A 19,710-nucleotide genomic window follows, 5' to 3' on the forward strand; every position below is an offset into this window, starting at 1 on the left:
CAACACTGATTTTAACATCAGATGTTCTGCTATTACTTCTTTCTACCATTTCTCGGGTCGTGGCCTCGAGATTACGGCTGAGACATGTCTCTCCTTCGCTGTGGAAATTAATGCTTCGATTGTATCTTCTCCATGATGAGGTATAGTTAACAGATCAAACGTGCCTCGTGCTTGGCAACCAAACAAAGCTTCAAAAGGAGATTTTTTAATGGAATCACTAACCAAGTGTTAATATTATGTTCAACAGCATCAATATATCTATCCCAGTTTTTATCATTACCACCTACAGTCTTCCTGAGAGCTTCGAGCACTTTCCTGTTTGCTCGTTTACATAATCCATTAGCTTCAGGTCTGTATGGAATAATTGTTACTTTCTGTATCCCCATGACTTCCGCCATATTTGCAAATGATACCATTGAAAAATGCTATAGCTACTCCTTCAGCTGTTTTATGCTTAAGTGGAAAAATTTCTGCTATCCTCTTAATTTCATCTATTATCACTAACAGGTACTTATTCACATATCTAGAGTCGTGGTTGGTATGGTGTTGGCGTCCCACATCGGTGGTCGCGAGTTCGATGCTCGGCCATTCCATTGAGGAGTGAGAGACGTGTATTTCTGGTGAAAGAAGTACAATCTCGACGTGGTTCGGAAGTCACGTAAAGCCGTTGGTCCCGTTGCTGAATAACCACTGGTTCCATGCAACGTAAAAACACCATACAAACAAACAAGCATATCTAGATTCACAAAAATTTCCTAGGATATCCATATGTATTCTCTGAAAAGGTCTGCTTGGTATTGGACATGACCCTAATTTGCAGGAAGTTATCCTTGCATGTTTTCAAGCATTGCATACTGTACAGTTTTTCTCAAAATTTTCCACATCTTTCTTCATATTTTTCCACATATATTTAGCATGCACCTCATTATACGTTTTTTCTATCCCCAAGTGTGGACTACCAAACCTGCAATGTACTCTATCCAAAACCACTGGAATTAGGACTCGGAATTACGATCTGTGTCGTGTCTCCTTTACTTTCACTAGGCCTTAATTTATACTTAATTTTCCTGACCAACAGATTACCTTCTAATTCTAAACCCGGGAGAGGTAACTTATAACGTTTCCTGACCAATTCCCCTCTAAGAAACGCTTTTGCGTCTGCCAAAATTTCATCTTCATCCTGCCTTTGCTCTGTGAGACTCATATCCCATTGTATAGAATCACTAGTAACTAGCGTAACTTGAGATCCTTCCGTGTCATAAAAACTTCTACTAAGGGCATCCGCTCCTACATTTAATTTGCCTTCTATATATCTGAGCTTTGCATCGAAGTCTGTAAGGACTTCTACTTTATTCCCGATCAGTAGCATTTTAAAATGAACTAAACTTGATACTATTGCAAAGGCTTCTTTATCTATGGTAGCTATTAATCTTTCATTGCTGCCTTTTGTGTTATAGGCAAGCACCTATACCCTCTTGACTGGCATCAGTCACTAATGTAAATGGTTTGCTGAAATCTGGAAATTTCATAAATGGGGGATTCATTAACGCGTCCTTAAGTTTCTGGAAACTATCATTCTGGGTTTTTCCCCATTGAAATTGAATGTCTTCTCGCAATATATATGTTAGAAGAGCTTTCACAAACCAATGGAAGAACCCCGCAATGTTAGGAATGACTTAGTTTCTTTCTTTGATCTTGGGGTGCGAAAATCCGCTATTGCTTTGACTTTGTCGTCGTTTACTCTAACGCCTTCCTTGGATATGACATGGCATAAATATGTGATTTTCTTTTTCAAGAATGAACACTTAGCTAGCTTAATTTTCAACCCTGCTAATCTAAGCCTCCTAATTACTTCCTTAAGCACTTCCAGGTGTTGCGCGATCGAGTCTGTTGCAATTAATATGTCATCCATGTAAACAAAAACATTTTTACCAAATAACTCATGCAAAACTGTGTTCACCAACCTGGTAAAGGTCATCGGACTGCCCGATAAACTGAACGGCATCCGCATAAATTCATAGTGTCCCTTGGGTACTGAAAAGGCCGTATATTATATTCCTTACTATTCTCACTAAGAGGGGACCTGCAGAAAACCCTGCGCTAAATGAGTTGAGCTATAAATAATATGTCCCCCGATTTCTACAAAAAGAGCTGGTATGCATGCGACTGGATAACGGTCAGGGATTGTTTTTTTTCATTTAAACGTCTAAAATCGACGCATACTCGGACAGAACCGTTATTCTTAGACACTGCTAACAGAGGAAAATTGTATGGAGACACACTCGGTCTAATGATTCCTTCCTCTTCCCATTTATTAACCTCTTTCTCTACCTGTTCTCTGATTTGGAAAGGTATGCGGTATGCAGGAATATAAATAGGGTTTGTGCCTTTCTCTAAGGTTACCTTATGTTCTAGCACATTAGTCAATCCCAGTTTATATCCTTGTAAAGCTACTGTATCCCCAAATTCTGCCAAGAGCTTGCTTACCGCTTCAATATGCTTATTATAATCCGCATTAGCTAAATGTTCTCTAAATATTCGCTTCCTTGATTGCATTTCTACCTCTGAAAACTCAGATTTCCCTTCTACAATAGCCACTGAACCACTGTCCTTACTCCAATCTTGGAGATCTACCACATATGTATTCGTCTGGTATTTTCTAACTGTATCATTACAGTTCAGTAATTCTATGCATGTAACGCCAGTGTTTGATACACTGTTCACTGATGCCGTGGTAATAACCTCTCTTAGTTTCTCACTACCCTCAATTACGCATACATCCGCAGGTTTTTCACTTCCCTCAACTTGACTTTTACCATAGTCTTTGAACCTAGCATTAAAATAACATCCTCCGATAAAACATTTATATTTATGGTTAGTACCCCCCTGTTCCATGATCCCATAAGTATCACCACCCGTGGTTCTCATTGCATCCACCCCATTGTTAGTATCAGTAATAACATCAATATTAGTATCGGTATCACCACCCATAATGCCATTGTCACACCCTCCAAAATTTTTACCACCGTGGCCCCCAACATCCCGTTTAACATCACTGCAGTTATTCCCCATATCACCAGTGTGTGTTTTGGTATCACCACTCCCCATATCCCCAGTATCATCACCATTGGCACTGCCAAACGCACCCCCATTTTCAATAATCTCCATATCCTCAGTTTCACTTGTGTCCTCATAAGGGATAAAAACACCAGGTATTCCAACCGTTATTCCACTAACACCCGTATGGGCCGAAATCTTGTTTTCTACATGCAGGATGGCCCAGCAAAAGTCTGTTGCCCAAGGCAATCCCTTTTATAACCAAAAATGGTTCTATTAACACTCTATCACCGAGAGTAAACCGTATTCTAACAAAACCCAGGGTGCTTAATCTATGTGCTTGCACATCACACACTGTCTCCGTTGAGGGTTTTTAAGGGTAATGGGAGAACATAGATTGATACAAATTATGATCCATTAAATTTATATTAGCTCCGGTATCAATGAAGGCCGGGATATCAACATCCTCCACTGTTCCATATACTATAGGCCTGGGCTCTGGGGCGTCCACCACGAGACCACAATGGCAAGTACAAATCATCCGTACCCTTTTTGTTGATTGGCTTTTCAAAAATTTTGCCGATCCCTTTGCCCTCTTAAGTGACCTGCCTAGGAAGTTCTCGTATTATAACTCCCAGACCTTTAAGGTGTAGGCCTCACATCTTTCCGTATCTGAGACGGACAAGCTTGCCAATAGTGATCCACACTCTTACACATTCCACAATATTTGAGTCTACATACTCTCTTTGTGTGCCATGGTTAATTACAATTGTAGCAACGCAACTGCTGCTGCCTTTGATTGATCGGCCCTCTATTATATTCTACTTTTGCACACAAATGGGGAGAAGGAAATTCTGTGTCTCTTTGCACCATATTTCTCAAACCGGTTCCGTTAAAAAAAATACTATCCACAGTGGACATTTGGATATATGTTTCTGAATTTGGGCATAAATTAATTCTTTGTCTGATGTAGGTTCAATCTTTTCATCAAAACTGTCCACTATTGCGTCTGGTACGTCGTCTAATAGCATCGCAAAATGGATCAGTTTATGTAAATTGTCAAGTGAGACTACCCCCATTAACCCATTTAGAGTTTTTCAATTTCTGTATCCATTCTTCTGCTGAGTCAAAAAGCTTTGAGCTATGTTCAATAAGGCTAGTTGTGCCTTTCTGGATTTTATATAGCCCTCTTAAATCTCTCACCATATCACCGTGTTCCTTTGAGCCATAAGCCGCTCTTAAAAATGCCTGTAAATCGGCCCATGACCGACACTTTGCATATTGAAAGCTCCGACACCGGTAGGAAAGATCACCTTTATTGAAATCTAACAAGGCTTTCGCCTCCGTGAACGCCTCTATATCATCTGTAATCCCTTTGGCGTTAAAAAAGTTATTCACCCCTCAATAAAAAATTGCACCAGTTGGGAAAGAACTCCGTCTACAACCCCACGGAACGGGCTGACACCCGCATTAACATTTGTAATCCGGTGAACTAGAGTCTGTTTACCACTTGTGTCAGCCATTTTGCTTTCTTTATGAAAACCCTTATACGTACCTCAGGATCTTCCCTGACCTCAGTAACATTAATATATTTATGCACACAGAAACCCCAACCCAAAGAAAAAATCAGTAACAATCATCCACCAATAAAAGATAAAATAAACATGCACCGCACCCAACAAACCGCCATATAAACTTGCCACTGCTCAGGTAAGCAGCTGTAAATACAAGGTCGCTGCGGGAACAAAAAAAAAAAGGGGGAGAAGACAAAAAAAAAGTTCCAGAGAAAACTGCTTAACTCAGCACCCGTTCACACGGCTGCCACGGCCTCTCTCTCTCTCTCTCTCTCTCTCTCTCTCTCTCTCTCTCTCTCTCTCTCTCTCTCTCTCTCTCTCTCATAAGATCGTAACCCACAATAGCACTTTTCCCCATATTGTTTTACCACACAACCACTAATGTCCACCAAATCTTGAGGGACATCAAAATAAAACACACTTTAAAGTAAATTAACACCAATAAAAAGAGGAAAAAAATAAAGGAAGGAAATATAAAATTATACACTCATGTCTTCATAGAACCGGAGCCAGAACCTGTCTACCCATTGCAACCGCTCGTAATTCATTCCCGCTACATTATAAACACACTTACTTACGCCATAAATACACTTAACCCCTCCCCTTTGAACACAGAAACATGTCTTCACACTAAACTACTGCTAGAAAGACTGCCTGGCGGCTGGCAGTGTCTGCACACAGCCGCACCCAAGTATCTACGGCTAAGTAAGCAATAATGCAAGGTGCCCGATCTATAATTACAAACACTCTCCCAAAAATATGCCTAATCTATACATATTCTCTTTGGAGGCACTACCTGTGCCCCTAAATGAAACCTTTTAACCGCTGCCACCAATCTCTTGAACGAGTTTTTAGGACCAAATGACACTCGTTTAAACAAAATTAAACAAACAGGCAACTACGCCTACCTCGTTTGTTGCAGATCATTCTGGGGCGTTAGCTAAAATGCAAACTAGGCTAATGAACCCCCGTAGATACAAAAATATACTTTTTATTTCCCAAATTAGCTGACATTGAAATGGAACAAAATGAATTAATTAAAGTGGAATAAAATGAATTAACTCTAACCCCAAAAAAACCCGTTAAACTGTCATTTTCCCCTCCCAAATCAGTTTTAAGTAAGTACCCCCTGTAATCTCACTATGTCTGACTAACCACACTATTTTAATAAGTCAGTATAGTCGTAGAGAATCCATTTTTCAATATGGTGACATTAAATCCATCTGGAATAAAGAGACCATAATTATTACACCACTTCACTTGGGAAAGTTAATCAAAAGGAATGTGTACTGCACTACACTTCTCTTTCTCCCACATTTTTATTATCACTGCAAAGGTTAACTTTTTCGAAGTTCTGTCTTACATTACCTTCTTCGATGGGTCTGCAACACTTCTCAATACTTCTCAACACCTCTTCCAGGTGTGTTCTGCACCCTGTCACAAGTAATCAAAGATTGCCCTCTCTTATTTGTTTCTCATCACCAAAGCCATATATCGTTTGCTACGAACACACATGCAGACACGCCCTTCATGGCGCCCAGCAACCACGGGTGCAGCATGTCCAAAGCATGTGATTTCCGAGGCGTCACCGACCTCAAATTGCATTGGTCATCTTCCTGACTGTTTCTAATTTCAGCATTCTTCGAGGAATCCAGCGCTTGTCTCTAAGCGACCTGTCTCTAAACGGAAAGAGCTGAGATTAACAATTCACTACCGCGTCCTTTTAAGAATCTATGCATATATATATATATATATATATATATATAATATATATATATAAATATATATATATATATATATATATATATATATATATATTTCATTTGTTTATTTATTTCTGTATAAATATATGGATATACTACACATATAAACCTGAAATTTTATAACTTCAGATGACGTCAACGGATCGTTTTTATGCTTCACATATTTTTCAATACTCACTACCCACAACTAATTAAAACTGGGACTTTAGGGATAAAGATTGTCCGGTTATCCCAAGGTCTTTTAAGATCTTGGTATTATTATATAAAAAAAATGCATATTACTGTTCGGGAAGAAGACCAAGACAGAAGTTTTACATTCATCCATATATTAAGGCTCCCAAGGAAGTATTCCTTAACTTTATCCGTTAAACTCCTTTTAACATACCTATATTTCCACTCACATATACTGTCCAGTCTTTGCCTTAGTGACATATGCCAGGTTCATTTTGATTTACATTCATGGAATAAAAACGAAATTTAATTTGTTCCCCCAAATACTTGTTGGAAATACTTGTTGGTGTTCCTGAATATCAGGTAATTACAGCTTTGCACTATACAATAAACGGAGTCTAAAGTAACGAGAATACTTGGAATTGTAAAAAGTGTGTCATAAGTTCTGTACCGTATATGATGGTAGAGAGCATGACATTATAGCTACGTACTCTATATTGCAAATAAAAGCTAACGACAGAGTTGGTACTTTCATTTATAAGAACGCAGTGTAAATTTCCTTTACCATGCATTCATACCAATATTGACATGTGTTACTTCCCTCATAAGTTCAGGAAACGTATATTATAATCTGTCGTTTCAGTGCTATTAGGCCTAGAAATATACGCTTGCTGAAAGACGTTTTTTGAAAAAGAAAAGAAAATCTTAGAACACTGGCCAGCATCCTTGACGTGACGATGAACGTAAAGTTACTATTGTTTTCTCGCCCACTCGATCCCTTTGTTTATGTACCCTAAGACAACCTGTCCAACGAACAAGCTTATCACGGCGAAAATTTTCGTTGCAAGCAGAAAGGAACACTTTTTCAATCCGCGCCTTCAACGCACTACATTTTCTAAAAGGGCTTGGGATATGGTTTTCATTTTGAAGCAAGCAAAATAATCGAAATTAGCGAGGTATACCACACGCAGGAGAGGCATGAAGAGACGTTAAATGAGATATGACGTTAAATGAGATATTCTGAAAGGAAACCAACCATTTAAAGGAAAGTAGTGTTTAAAAAAACTGTTATGGATTAGAAGCGCACCACATATTAAGTAAACACTGAACGTATATCTACATGGAAACAAAGGTGAGGTTATAAAGGAAATCCAGGTAAATGAGATCAGTAATGCTGTAAGAAAAATAGGTTGTTGATCAAATCTGTTGGATGATCTCTCTCTCTCTCTCTCTCTCTCTCTCTCTCTCTCTCTCACGCGCGCGCGCCCGTGCAAATATTTGCTTTCAGTAAATTTTTGCTAAGAATCCTATCATGGGTAGATTTTTGCCACATTTATTTACTTGAGAAGTGAAATTTAGTCAATTTACGTACAATGCAGACATTATGCTATCGTTAGTTTTCATGAAAAAAAAAAGCACAGAGGAAGTTTAATCACCTTATAAATCAGTAGTCAGAAGTTAATAAATATATATTAACTTGTAAGACAGTATTGTTGAATTCGTGTACATAAACTGACATGCTTATTGAATTCATATGTACAATACGCAAACTATTTATTCTACACACAGACATATTTATGTATGTATATATATTACATTTATATAATAATATATATATAATATATATATTATATATTATTATATAATATTTATAATCATTATATACACACACACGTCATACACGCACGCACACGCACACACACGCACGCACACACACACACACACACACACACACACACACACACACACACATATATATATATATATATATATATATATATATATATATATATATATATATATATATATATATATACACATAATGTATAACTTAAACTATAACAACTTCAGTATGGAATATACGAATAGCCAATTACTTGGAGGTAGCCCTTAGTGACATGCTTTGTTTACACGGATAAACAACAATAAACGTCAGCCAGACCTGACCTCCCTTTCGTGCAGGTGTCCCCCGGAGATAGCGGCGGGCAGCAGGTGGAGGCTGCAGGCTCGACTCATCTTCCCCAGCAAGAAACGGCTGCCTCTGGAAGCGACGATAATGGCTTCATGGAAGACATCGGCTTCTCACATTTCTTTACTGTGAGTACGACTGCCTTTTGTGGAGTATTCTGATTTATTATCAATAGCTGTGCGTCATAATTACCAAACCCGAGAAAGTTTCGTTCCTATTTGTGAGTAGACATTCATAATTACAGCCTCTGAGAAAGTTTATATATATATATATATATATATATATATATATATATATATATATATATATATATATATGTGTGTGTGTGTGTGTGTGTGTGTGTGTGTGTGTGTGTGTGTGTGAACATGGACGTAGTTGCTGCCTTTGAGAAGTTATATATATATATATATATATATATATATATATATATATATATATATATATATATATATATATATATATATATATATATATATATGAGAAAAGGATGTTAACAGTTATAGAGTATGAAAGGTTTTTGATAAGTTATGAGGAATTGAGATTTTCATTAGTTTTGCCCCAGATCTTTTCATTGAAATTTTTTAAGAATAAGCAGGTCTTGTTTTCGTCATTCTTTAGAGCCTTTGATTGCCTGTGAAAATAAGTCGTTGTCAGGCCATTTTCATAAAAGCTAAAATATATATATATATATATATATATATATATTATATATATATATATATATATATATATATATATATATATATATATATATATATATACACATATTGGAGTAGGGAGACGCGTTCTGTCTTCCATCCATTTATTAGCGCCGACGTTTCGTATCAGCTTGATACATTTTCCAGGCTGAAACGATTACACATCAATTGCGTATAAGTAAAAAGATACACACAATGTTTACCAACACCAAAATTAAAAACATTTTAATAAATTAAGAATAAAAAACAGTAAAAACAGAAACACAGAATACAGTGAAAGGGCTAGGAGCAAATACAGAGAAACAAATTAATTAAAAAATAATAATAATAATAATAGAAAAATATATAATAATAATAATAATAATAATAATAATAATAATAATAATAATAATAATAATAATAATAATATGTGGCGCTGTGGCAGAGTGGGTTAGGTCGTCAATCGACAGGTCATTTGTTGGATGGGTGACCGCTCTCCTCGGTGTTAATTCCTTGGGAAAGGATCTTTACCATAATTTCCTCAGTCTACTCAGCTGTAAATGAGTACCTATCCCTCATATGGTAGGGTCCAGCTATGGGTTAAATAGCAAAACTCAGCAATGATGGAAAGAAATGAAGGAATAAACGACAACGACGTAAATGGAACCTCTGGCAACAGAGGGGAAGACGTTCAGGTACTTGGAGGTCGTCATCCAGAAACTGACCACCACAACGACAGTAACCAACAGCATGAGATTGGAGCTACAGAAGCAAACCCAAGGAAGAAATAGACAAGAGAAGAAAATAAGGAAATATGGAGATGCTACATCAGAAGCAACCCGACGGAGAGAGGATATAGAAGAAGGTTGGTCAACATCTGGAATGAGAGGAATAACACCCCCCAAACAGAGCAGAGGCTGGCAGACCAAGTAAGGAACATAAAGAAAAAGAACTGGCTCTCCCCAACAGAAAGAGAAGAACTGGAAAGGGAAATGTCACACGACAACGAATTACACGAAGACGAACTGAGAGACGATGCCACAGAACACGACAGGGATGATGAGGTATCAAACAACGACACACAAAGAAACACCGACGAAGTAACAGAGAGGATGGAATGGGTAGAAAAGATTAGACAATGGATGGAGCCAGATACAGAGAGAACAAAGATCCCCTCCATGAAAGCCTACAACGCCAAGAAATTAAGGGAGAAAACAAGTGAGGTCAATGAAATAATGGGCATAATACACACCACCAGTATCACAGAAACAAATAACTTGGCATATGCAGGAGCAAGATTAGTAGTAGAACTGATGGGGATACGAACACCAACACCACCAGCACAACCAACCCAACAGAAACCAAAACAGCAACCTCCTTGGAAAAGGCGCCTGGGAAAGCAAATCATGGTGATGAGATCTGACTTGAGTAAACTGAAAGAGATGGCAGGAAAAAGGCTAAAAAGCAAGAAAACAAGGGAGGAACTCAACGAGAAATACAAAGTACAAGAGAGGGGACTAAACAACACATAGAAGATGTAAACATGAATAAGGGATACCAACGAACAACAAACTATTCGGAACTAACCAGAAAAGACTATACAGCCAACTAAGAGGGGAAGACAACCACCAAGAAATTCCTGAAGCTGAACCAAGTAAGAGACTCTGGGAAAACATATGGAGTAATCTGGTATCACACAACAAACATGCAACATGGCTCCATGAAGTCAAGGAAGAAGAAACAGGGAGAATAAAACAAAGATTCACTGTCATCACGGCAGACACAGTCAGACACCAACTAAAGAAAAGGCCAAACTGGAAAGCCTCAGGTCCCGATGAAGTCCATGGATACTGGCTCAAAAACTTCAAGGCCCTACACCCACGAATAGCAGAACAACTCCAGCATTGTATCTCAAATCACCATGCACCCAAATGGATGACCACAGGAAGGACATCCTTAGTACAAAAAGACAAGAGTAAGGGAAATATAGCCAGTAACTACAGGCCTATCACCTGCCTACCAATAATGTGAAAGTTACTAACAGGTATCATCAGTGAAAGGCTATACAACTACCTAGAGGAGACGAACACCATCCCCCACCAACAGAAAGGCTGCAGAGGGAAGTGTAGGGGCACAAAAGACCAGCTCCTGATAGACAAAATGGTAATGAAGAACAGTAGGAGAAGGAAAACCAACCTAAGTATGGCATGGATAGACTATAAGAAAGCCTTCGACATGATACCACACACATGGCTAATAGAATGCCTGAAAATATATGGGGCAGAGGAAAACACCATCAGCTTCCTCAAAAATACAATGCGCAACTGGAATACAATACTTACAAGCTCTGGAATAAGACTAGCAGAGGTTAATATCAGGAGAGGGATCTTCCCCACTACTCTTCGTAGTAGCCATGATTCCCATGACAAAAGTACTACAGAAGATGGATGCCGGGTACCAATTCAAGAAAAGAGGCAACAGAATTAACCATCTGATGTTCATGGACGACATCAAGCTGTATGGTAAGAGCATCAAGGAAATAGATACCCTAATCCAGACTGTAAGGATTGTATCTGGGGACATCAGGATGGAGTTTGGAATAGAAAAATGCGCCTTAGTCAACATACAAAAGGGCAAAGTAACAAGAACTGAGGGGATAAAGCTACCAGATGGAAGCAACATCAAACACAAAGATGAGACTGGATACAAATACCTGGGAATAATGGAAGGAGGGGATATAAAACACCAAGAGATGAAGGACACAATCAGGAAAGAATATATGCAGACTCAAGGCGATACTCAAGTCAAAACTCAACGCCGGAAATATGATAAAAGCCATAAACACATGGGCAGTGCCAGTAATCAGATACAGCGCAGGCATAGTGGAATGGACGAAAGCAGAACTCCGCAGCATAGATCAGAAAACCAGGAAACATATGACAATACACAAAGCATTACACCCAAGAGCAAATACGGACAGACTATACATAACACGAATGGAAGGAGGGAGAGGACTACTAAGTATAGAGGACTGCGTCAACATCGAGAACAGAGCACTGGGACAATATCTGAAAACCAGTGAAGACGAGTGGCTAAAGAGTGCATGGGAAGAAGGACTAATAAAAGAAGATGAAGACCCAGAAATATACAGAGACAGGAGAGTGACAAACAGAACAGAGGACTGGCACAACAAACCAATGCACGGACAATACATGAGACAGACTAAAGAACTAGCCAGCGATCACACGTGGGAATGGCTACAGAGGGGAGAGCTAAAGAAGGAAACTGAAGGAATGATAACAGCAGCACAAGATCAGGCCCTAAGAACCAGATATGTTCAAAGAACGATAGACGGAAATAACATCTCTCCCATATGTAGGAAGTGCAATACGAAAAATGAAACCATAAACCACATAGCAAGCGAATGTCCGGCACTTGCACAGAACCAGTACAAAAAGAGGCACGATTCAGTGGCAAAAGCCCTCCACTGGAGCCTGTGCAAGAAACATCTGCTACCTTGCAGTAATAAGTGGTACGAGCACCAACCTGAAGGAGTGATAGAAAACGATCAGGAAAAGATCCTCTGGGACTATGGTATCAGAACAGATAGGGTGATACGTGCAAATAGACCAGACGTGACGTTGATTGACAAAATCAAGAAGAAAGTATCACTCATTGATGTCGCGATACCATGGGACACCAGAGTTGAAGAGAAAGAGAGGGAAAAAATGGATAAGTATCAAGATCTGAAAATAGAAATAAGAAGGATATGGGATATGCCAGTGGAAATTGTACCCACAATCATAGGAACACTAGGCACGATCCCAATATCCCTGAAAAGGAATCTAGAAAAACTAGAGGCTGAAGTAGCTCCAGGACTCATGCAGAAGAGTGTGATCCTAGAAACGGCGCACATAGTAAGAACAGTGATGGATTCCTAAGGAGGCAGGATGCAACCCGGAACCCCACACTATAAATACCACCCAGTCGATTGGAGGACTGTGATAGAGCAAAAAAAAAAAAAAATAATAATAATAATAGAACGAACAAGACACCTACCCACAGCGGTAGCGTAAGGAGAACTGACACGAAAAATTGTTATGGAAGGGAGTGTAAAGAAAACACAGGTAATTAGGCAATAAACAGTGGGGTGGAAGACTGTTTATTGCCTAATTACCTGTTGTTTTGTTTACACTCCCTTCCATAACAATTTTTCGTATCAGTTCTCCTTACGCTACCGCTGTGGGTATGTGTCTTGTTCGTTCTTATTATTATTATTATTATTATTATTATTATTTTTATTATTATTATTATTATTATTATATTATATATTTTTCTATTATTATTATTATTTTTTTTAATTAATTTGTTTCTCTGTATTCGCTCCTAGCCCTTTCACTGTTATTCTGTGTTTTTTGTTTTTACTCTGTTTTTATTCTTAATTTATTAAAAAGGTTTTTAATTTTGGTGTTGGTAAACATTGTGTGTATCTTTTTACTTACACGCAATTGATGTGCAATCGTTTCAGCCTGGAAAATGTATCAAGCTGATGCGAAACGTCGGCGCTAATAAATGGATGAAAGACAGAACGCGTCTCCCTACTCCATTATGTTTATCCCTGAGTAATTGCTCCTGTCTCCATACTTATATATATACTATATATATATATATATATATATATATATATATATATATATATATATATTATATATATATATATATATATATATATATATATCACGTATTATATATATATATATATATATATATATATATATATAATATATATATCAATATACCAATTGTAATAAATATTGTTCCCTTGCTTACGCACACTGTTCTCAATAATTTCGTGAAACTTTCATTAATGATAGCCTTGTAAGAAACCTTTTCATATATTAAAATAAAATAGGCATTATTTATCAGTTTTTGTTTGCATCTTTTGATTATTTCAAACATATTAAATAATCTTGATGATATTTTGTAAATTTTTTTTATTAATGCTAATGTAAAGTATTTTAAATGATACAAGGAAGAAAGACGTATCATGTCAGCTCTCAAAAATATTTTTATTAACTATGAATAGAGACAGTATTAATTAATAGGTCTGCCACAATATCATGCCTTAAGAAAGAGAGATTTAGCATTTCATTAATTGCAGCCTTAAACGGGAAAAGCAGTCACTCCAGCGTTTTTTGAGCCTTCGTAGATAAAACATGAATCATTTGAAAGCTATATAATAGTTTTATTTTTAGCGGAAGTTAAGGTTCACCACCTTGGGCAAGGATGACAGCGATTAATTTGCACCTGTTATTTGAGAGGTTACAAAGCACTTATGGAATGTCAGATCGCTCAATTTACACTATTACAATATGTTAAGTAGCAGCGAAATATACATGCTTGCTAATTTATTGGAAACTGAAACTTTTTTTTCTATATGGTCTGTGCTGGAAGAGTTTTCATCTTAGATCTATTTTTGCATAAAAATGGCCTTTTATTGGTTGAGTGTTTGGTCTATATAAGTGAAATTTGTTCTTATAAGATTAATGTGAATACGATTTTCTTAAATAGGGAAATATTGTTGATCCTACTTACTGAAGTCAATAAAGTTTGAAAAAATTAGATGAAGTTGAGTTGTATAGAAATGGATCCGTCTGTAATTTTGCAAGAAAAAAATCCAAATACTGAACAAATTTAAAGAAGTAATTTATATTATTTTGAACATTCCCGTTCTCGTATTCAGATCACATTTCTCGATGTAGCCCGAGAAGTTAAAAGAAAAAGAATTACATACATTTACCCCTTATTCGAGAAGACAATTAAAATCCCTTATATAACTAATTATAGAATTTAGAAAATTAATTTTATATAGATTTTCATTTAGAAAGTTCACTGTTACTATCCGAGTCTTTCATGTTTCTTTTAGGACGTAGGCCTACAGAGCAGCGCTAGTAATCTAGAAGTAGGTGGAGCAGGTGAGCATCGTGGCTTCTCGTTGCCTCACGATTTCACAGCAGCGGGTCTCGGAAGTGGTCATCTGACTCCAGGTCCGCATTTAGGTGGCGACCACCTAGGCGCTGGTATTGGTCTAGGGTTCTCTGCCTCTACCAAGCAAGAACAGAACACTGATGCGAAAGTTGATCCTGCCATCCAAGGTTTCATTCCAGCCGATCCTCTATCCTTTGGTGGCCATATTTCCTCTTCGTCATCTTTTGTTGATACCAAAGCCCCGCCTTTCGTAATCACTCATCCATCACCCGTTAGCCAACCAATATACAGGCCATCGACGCATAGTCCATACGCTTCCGGTCATCTCCAAACAAGCGATTCCAAACAGAAGACCCATTCTAAGTACCCACAGGGAAGATATAGAGGAGATACAGAATCAAGGCAGACCCCTAGTAGTAACCAGAAGCATCCCAGGTATGGCGGATCTCATTCTGCATCATCTCATTCCAATTCCAATCTAGGTCCATCTCATCCACCCACTTACGAAGATCCCCGCAGTGCCAAATATGAAGAAGAATCACCGAAAGAATCAAACACTAAAGGTTTCGAGAACTCCAGAAATGAAGGGTACCACTCTGAGGCCAGCGGGGACGATGGCTACTATTCTGGAAAGGACGAGAGCTACAATCCTGGACCGAGGAAGAGAACCGACCACGGCCACAATAACCCTCACCGGGAGTCTTACCATGCCCCTGGTTATGACTTCCATGCCCACTACCACGATGATGATGATGATGATGATGATGATGAGTACAGCTATGCCCCCGTCCACCAGGAAGAGTCTCGTCATGAGCCTCATGGTGATTATCCTGAACATGGAAGCAGTACCCGTCAACGGCCATACAAACACGACCATCATGGCGGTAATTCACAGCATCATGGCGGACCAAGGGAGCACTACAAGAATGAAAACAGGTATCAGGACGAGAATCCAAAATATAATAGACCCAACAGACCGCAGCAACATGAAAGAGATCGATCGGAGTCTCGACCTGAAGAACATTATGAGAATCAAGGATCTGGAAAGTCAGGTTATGATGGGCCGTGCAGGATAGAGGAGAAAGACGGAATGACTTGCAAGGTAAGAAGGAGTATATGCATGTCATGGTAAGAAAACTGCATCGCGCAAGAACTTAAAATTGCCCCCAAATTAAGCCGAAGTCAAGAAACAATTTTCCTAGTTATTAATTTTTCCATAATAATAATAATAATAATGGGTGCTACTTTAGTAGGCGGTCTACACGTGTTTCTACACTGTTTCGCCGTGTTTAGTACTAGCCCCGTCGGGGGTGAAATATCCCTAAGTGTATTTTACCAAATTTGATCCCCGAGAAAAGCATAAGGCCAGCTTAATCTCAATCAACAACAACCCAGTGTAGAAATACGCAGGTAGACTGCCTACTTAAGTAGCACATAATAATGTAATGGTAATAGCAAAATCAGTACTAATAACAATAATAATAATGAGAAAATAGATGAATCATATTTGTCTAGTTCAGATCTGCACCAAAGTATAGAACATGCAGACTTGGTTTGAAATCGTTGTGTAGTTTACATTGAAAAATCAGGATTCAATATCTACTTCCCTTGTGACTTTTTCTATAATTTTCTATTTGTATTCGTTACGTTGTGTAGGTTTTGCTGTTGAAATAGCAGTGCAATTGTAGTAAAGTACGCTATTTGGCTTCTCTAAAATTTATTATATATAAAGGAATGGTAACCGTTTCTATGTCTCTCCTCAAGACTCAAAGAGAGAATAATCTTATTTTACACGGTGTTGCTTCAAGCACAGACTCTTGTCCTGAAGAGAGGCTAGTAATGTTTCTATTTTATTGACTTACAGATCTGCAAGGACGAGGAAGGAGCATTTTCGGAGCACTGCTCCCACAGCAAAAGGAACGGCAAAGACAGAGTTTACGCCAACAGTCGTCGAGGCAGCCACAATCGCAAAGGGCCCGACGTCGGGAAAAATTCCCACAGCAGTAGCCAGACGCGTTCCAACCCTGTTTATGAGGATAGGTGAGGGCATGGTAGAAACGAAATTCTCAAGATTAAGGGAATAAAAGTTAGACTATTCTTAAGGGGGCAGCCAGATTTTCCTCTAGTTTAATTCTGAAAAGGTCGGAGATAAACGGGGAAATTCGTATGTAATGTACTACGTATATATTATCATACTACTCTCTATAGGTATATATATATATATATATATAGTAGTAGTATTATATATTAATAAGTACGTATATATATATATATATATATAGTCTTAACTAATATATGTATATGATATATATATTAGATATATATATATATATATATATATATATATATAGGATATATATATATATATATAGTATATATATAATATATATAGATACCTATATATGGGTTTGCGTGCCTGCGTATTTGAAGATTGCGAGAGGAAAAAAATATCCACCGCTACTTCTTCAGCAAAGTTCTGTGTCTATATAGTTTCAATAAGGAACCACAGGGATCGAAAACCTTTTCCCGATTCGAAAGGTAATTCCTTTCCCTTCAGATCTATTAAACTCAAATGGGAGACGGACGGCAGGCAATCAGAAACTGCATTTGGAAGTTCCGTCAGATTAACCCTCGAGAATACGACCTGATCACCCTTTTTTCTGTTCCCCTGAAAAAGGGTCATCGTGAATTATGACACCACACACAGGCTGATGTGGCTTCTTTCGCTTTCGTTGGACGCAGTTGACATCCAGCAGCTACCTCCAGTAAATGTTTATTTATTTATTTATTTATTTATTTATTTATTTATTTATTTATTTTTTAATCGACATTGCTTCGTTGGTCTTACGCTCATATGCACTGCTTGTTAGATGCTTGTTTTTTGTTATGGTAAATGGATGTATGCGTTTGTCAGGAATTCATTTTACTTGTTTTCGGATTTTTGTGTTCATATTAAATATTAGTGTGTTTGTGTACATTATTAAACATGTACATACGTACAGTATATATACATAATATACATATATATATATATATTATATATATATATATATATATATATATATATATATATATATATATATATATATATACGTATATATATATATATATCAGAGTGAAGGTGGACTATTAGAAACGTTGCAATTCATTACAATTCTTTATTTCCTACGTTTCGTAATATCATTATTACATCTTCAGGGAATCTGTTAAACAATAAATAAAATTAATTTAAAATTACTTAAAAATTCTAATAGTCCACCTTCACGCTGATGTGTCCTACTGGCTGTCGCCTTCCTCTGTCTCCTTATATAATATATATATATATATATATATATATATATATATATATTATATATATATATATATATATATATATAAAATAGATATATATATTTAAATATATATATATATATATATATAGATATATATATATCTATATCTATATATTATATATATATATATATATATATATATATATATATATATATATATATATATGTAAAATAAAAGGAGCCCGATGAAAACGCCAAAATGTAGAAAGTAAGTACTATATTTCAGAGACTGCTGTCTCTTTCCTCTGTTTTTTGGCGTTTTTATGGGCTCATTTTATTAGATGGAATTCCGTTGTATGAGAACATTTTCATCAGTACATATATATATATATATATATATATATAATATACTATATATACTACATATATATATACATATATATATATATATATATATATATATATATATATATATAAACATATATATATGTTTGTGTGTATGTATATATATACATATATATATCCTTAACTCCACGGTAGAAAAGTGTCTCACTCACATTTCTACCTGGATTTAAGGATATTCTCAAGTGTGTGTTCCTTCGTGCTTCATTGATATATATATATATATATATATATAATATATATATATATATATATATATATATATAAATAAATAATGTATATATGATAGTGTACATATACTTGAGGAGGCATATGGTTCGAATATTGCTTAACCATTCTTTTGCTTACAGATCCCTTAAATTCTTACAGGTCGGGACACAGTCATGGGAAGCCGCCAAATCCCTACCAGGAGAACTCCTATAGACCATACCGAATTTATGACTATGATGGGGATTATTCTACTTTGGTGTAAGTAACATTATAGTCAGTCTGTCGTTCTTATTGTATTAATGTTCTCTTCTTCCTACAGGGGAATTGTTGTGATCACCATCGTCAGAGGTTTCATTTTTGGCAGGTTCTATTTGCCTCGGTATCTAGCTGTTAACAAAGTTATGTGAAAGCAACTCAGTGGGTTTCTTGTGAAATAGGATTGCTTTATAAATGTTATTGTTACTTTTTGTGAGATACATTTTTTCGAATGATCCAATGGGTAAAGGACCCTAGTGGGGTGAATAAAATGAGGGTGGGACCCAATCCCAAAAGCAGGTAAGCTTCATCTGTTGAAAGATGGAAGGTTATTGAAACATGATTAATGAAAGTAGGTAGAGAGTTCCGAGG

General features: G+C 37.0%; 1 protein-coding gene across 1 annotated transcript in view; it reads left to right on the forward strand.

Moving 5' to 3' along the window:
- The window catches only part of LOC135225280 (uncharacterized), a 32,715-nt gene that overhangs the window by 3,624 nt on the left and 9,381 nt on the right, over positions 1–19,710 (forward strand). Inside the window, exons 2-5 of the mRNA XM_064264611.1 lie at positions 8,528–8,662; positions 15,138–16,301; positions 17,064–17,239; positions 19,243–19,341. Of these exons, the coding sequence (XP_064120681.1) occupies positions 8,528–8,662; positions 15,138–16,301; positions 17,064–17,239; positions 19,243–19,341 (1,574 nt within the window). The remainder of the gene's footprint in view (positions 1–8,527; positions 8,663–15,137; positions 16,302–17,063; positions 17,240–19,242; positions 19,342–19,710) is intronic.

Source organism: Macrobrachium nipponense, chromosome 13 (genome assembly GCF_015104395.2).
Source record: "Macrobrachium nipponense isolate FS-2020 chromosome 13, ASM1510439v2, whole genome shotgun sequence".
NCBI classification, from domain to species: domain Eukaryota; kingdom Metazoa; phylum Arthropoda; class Malacostraca; order Decapoda; family Palaemonidae; genus Macrobrachium; species Macrobrachium nipponense.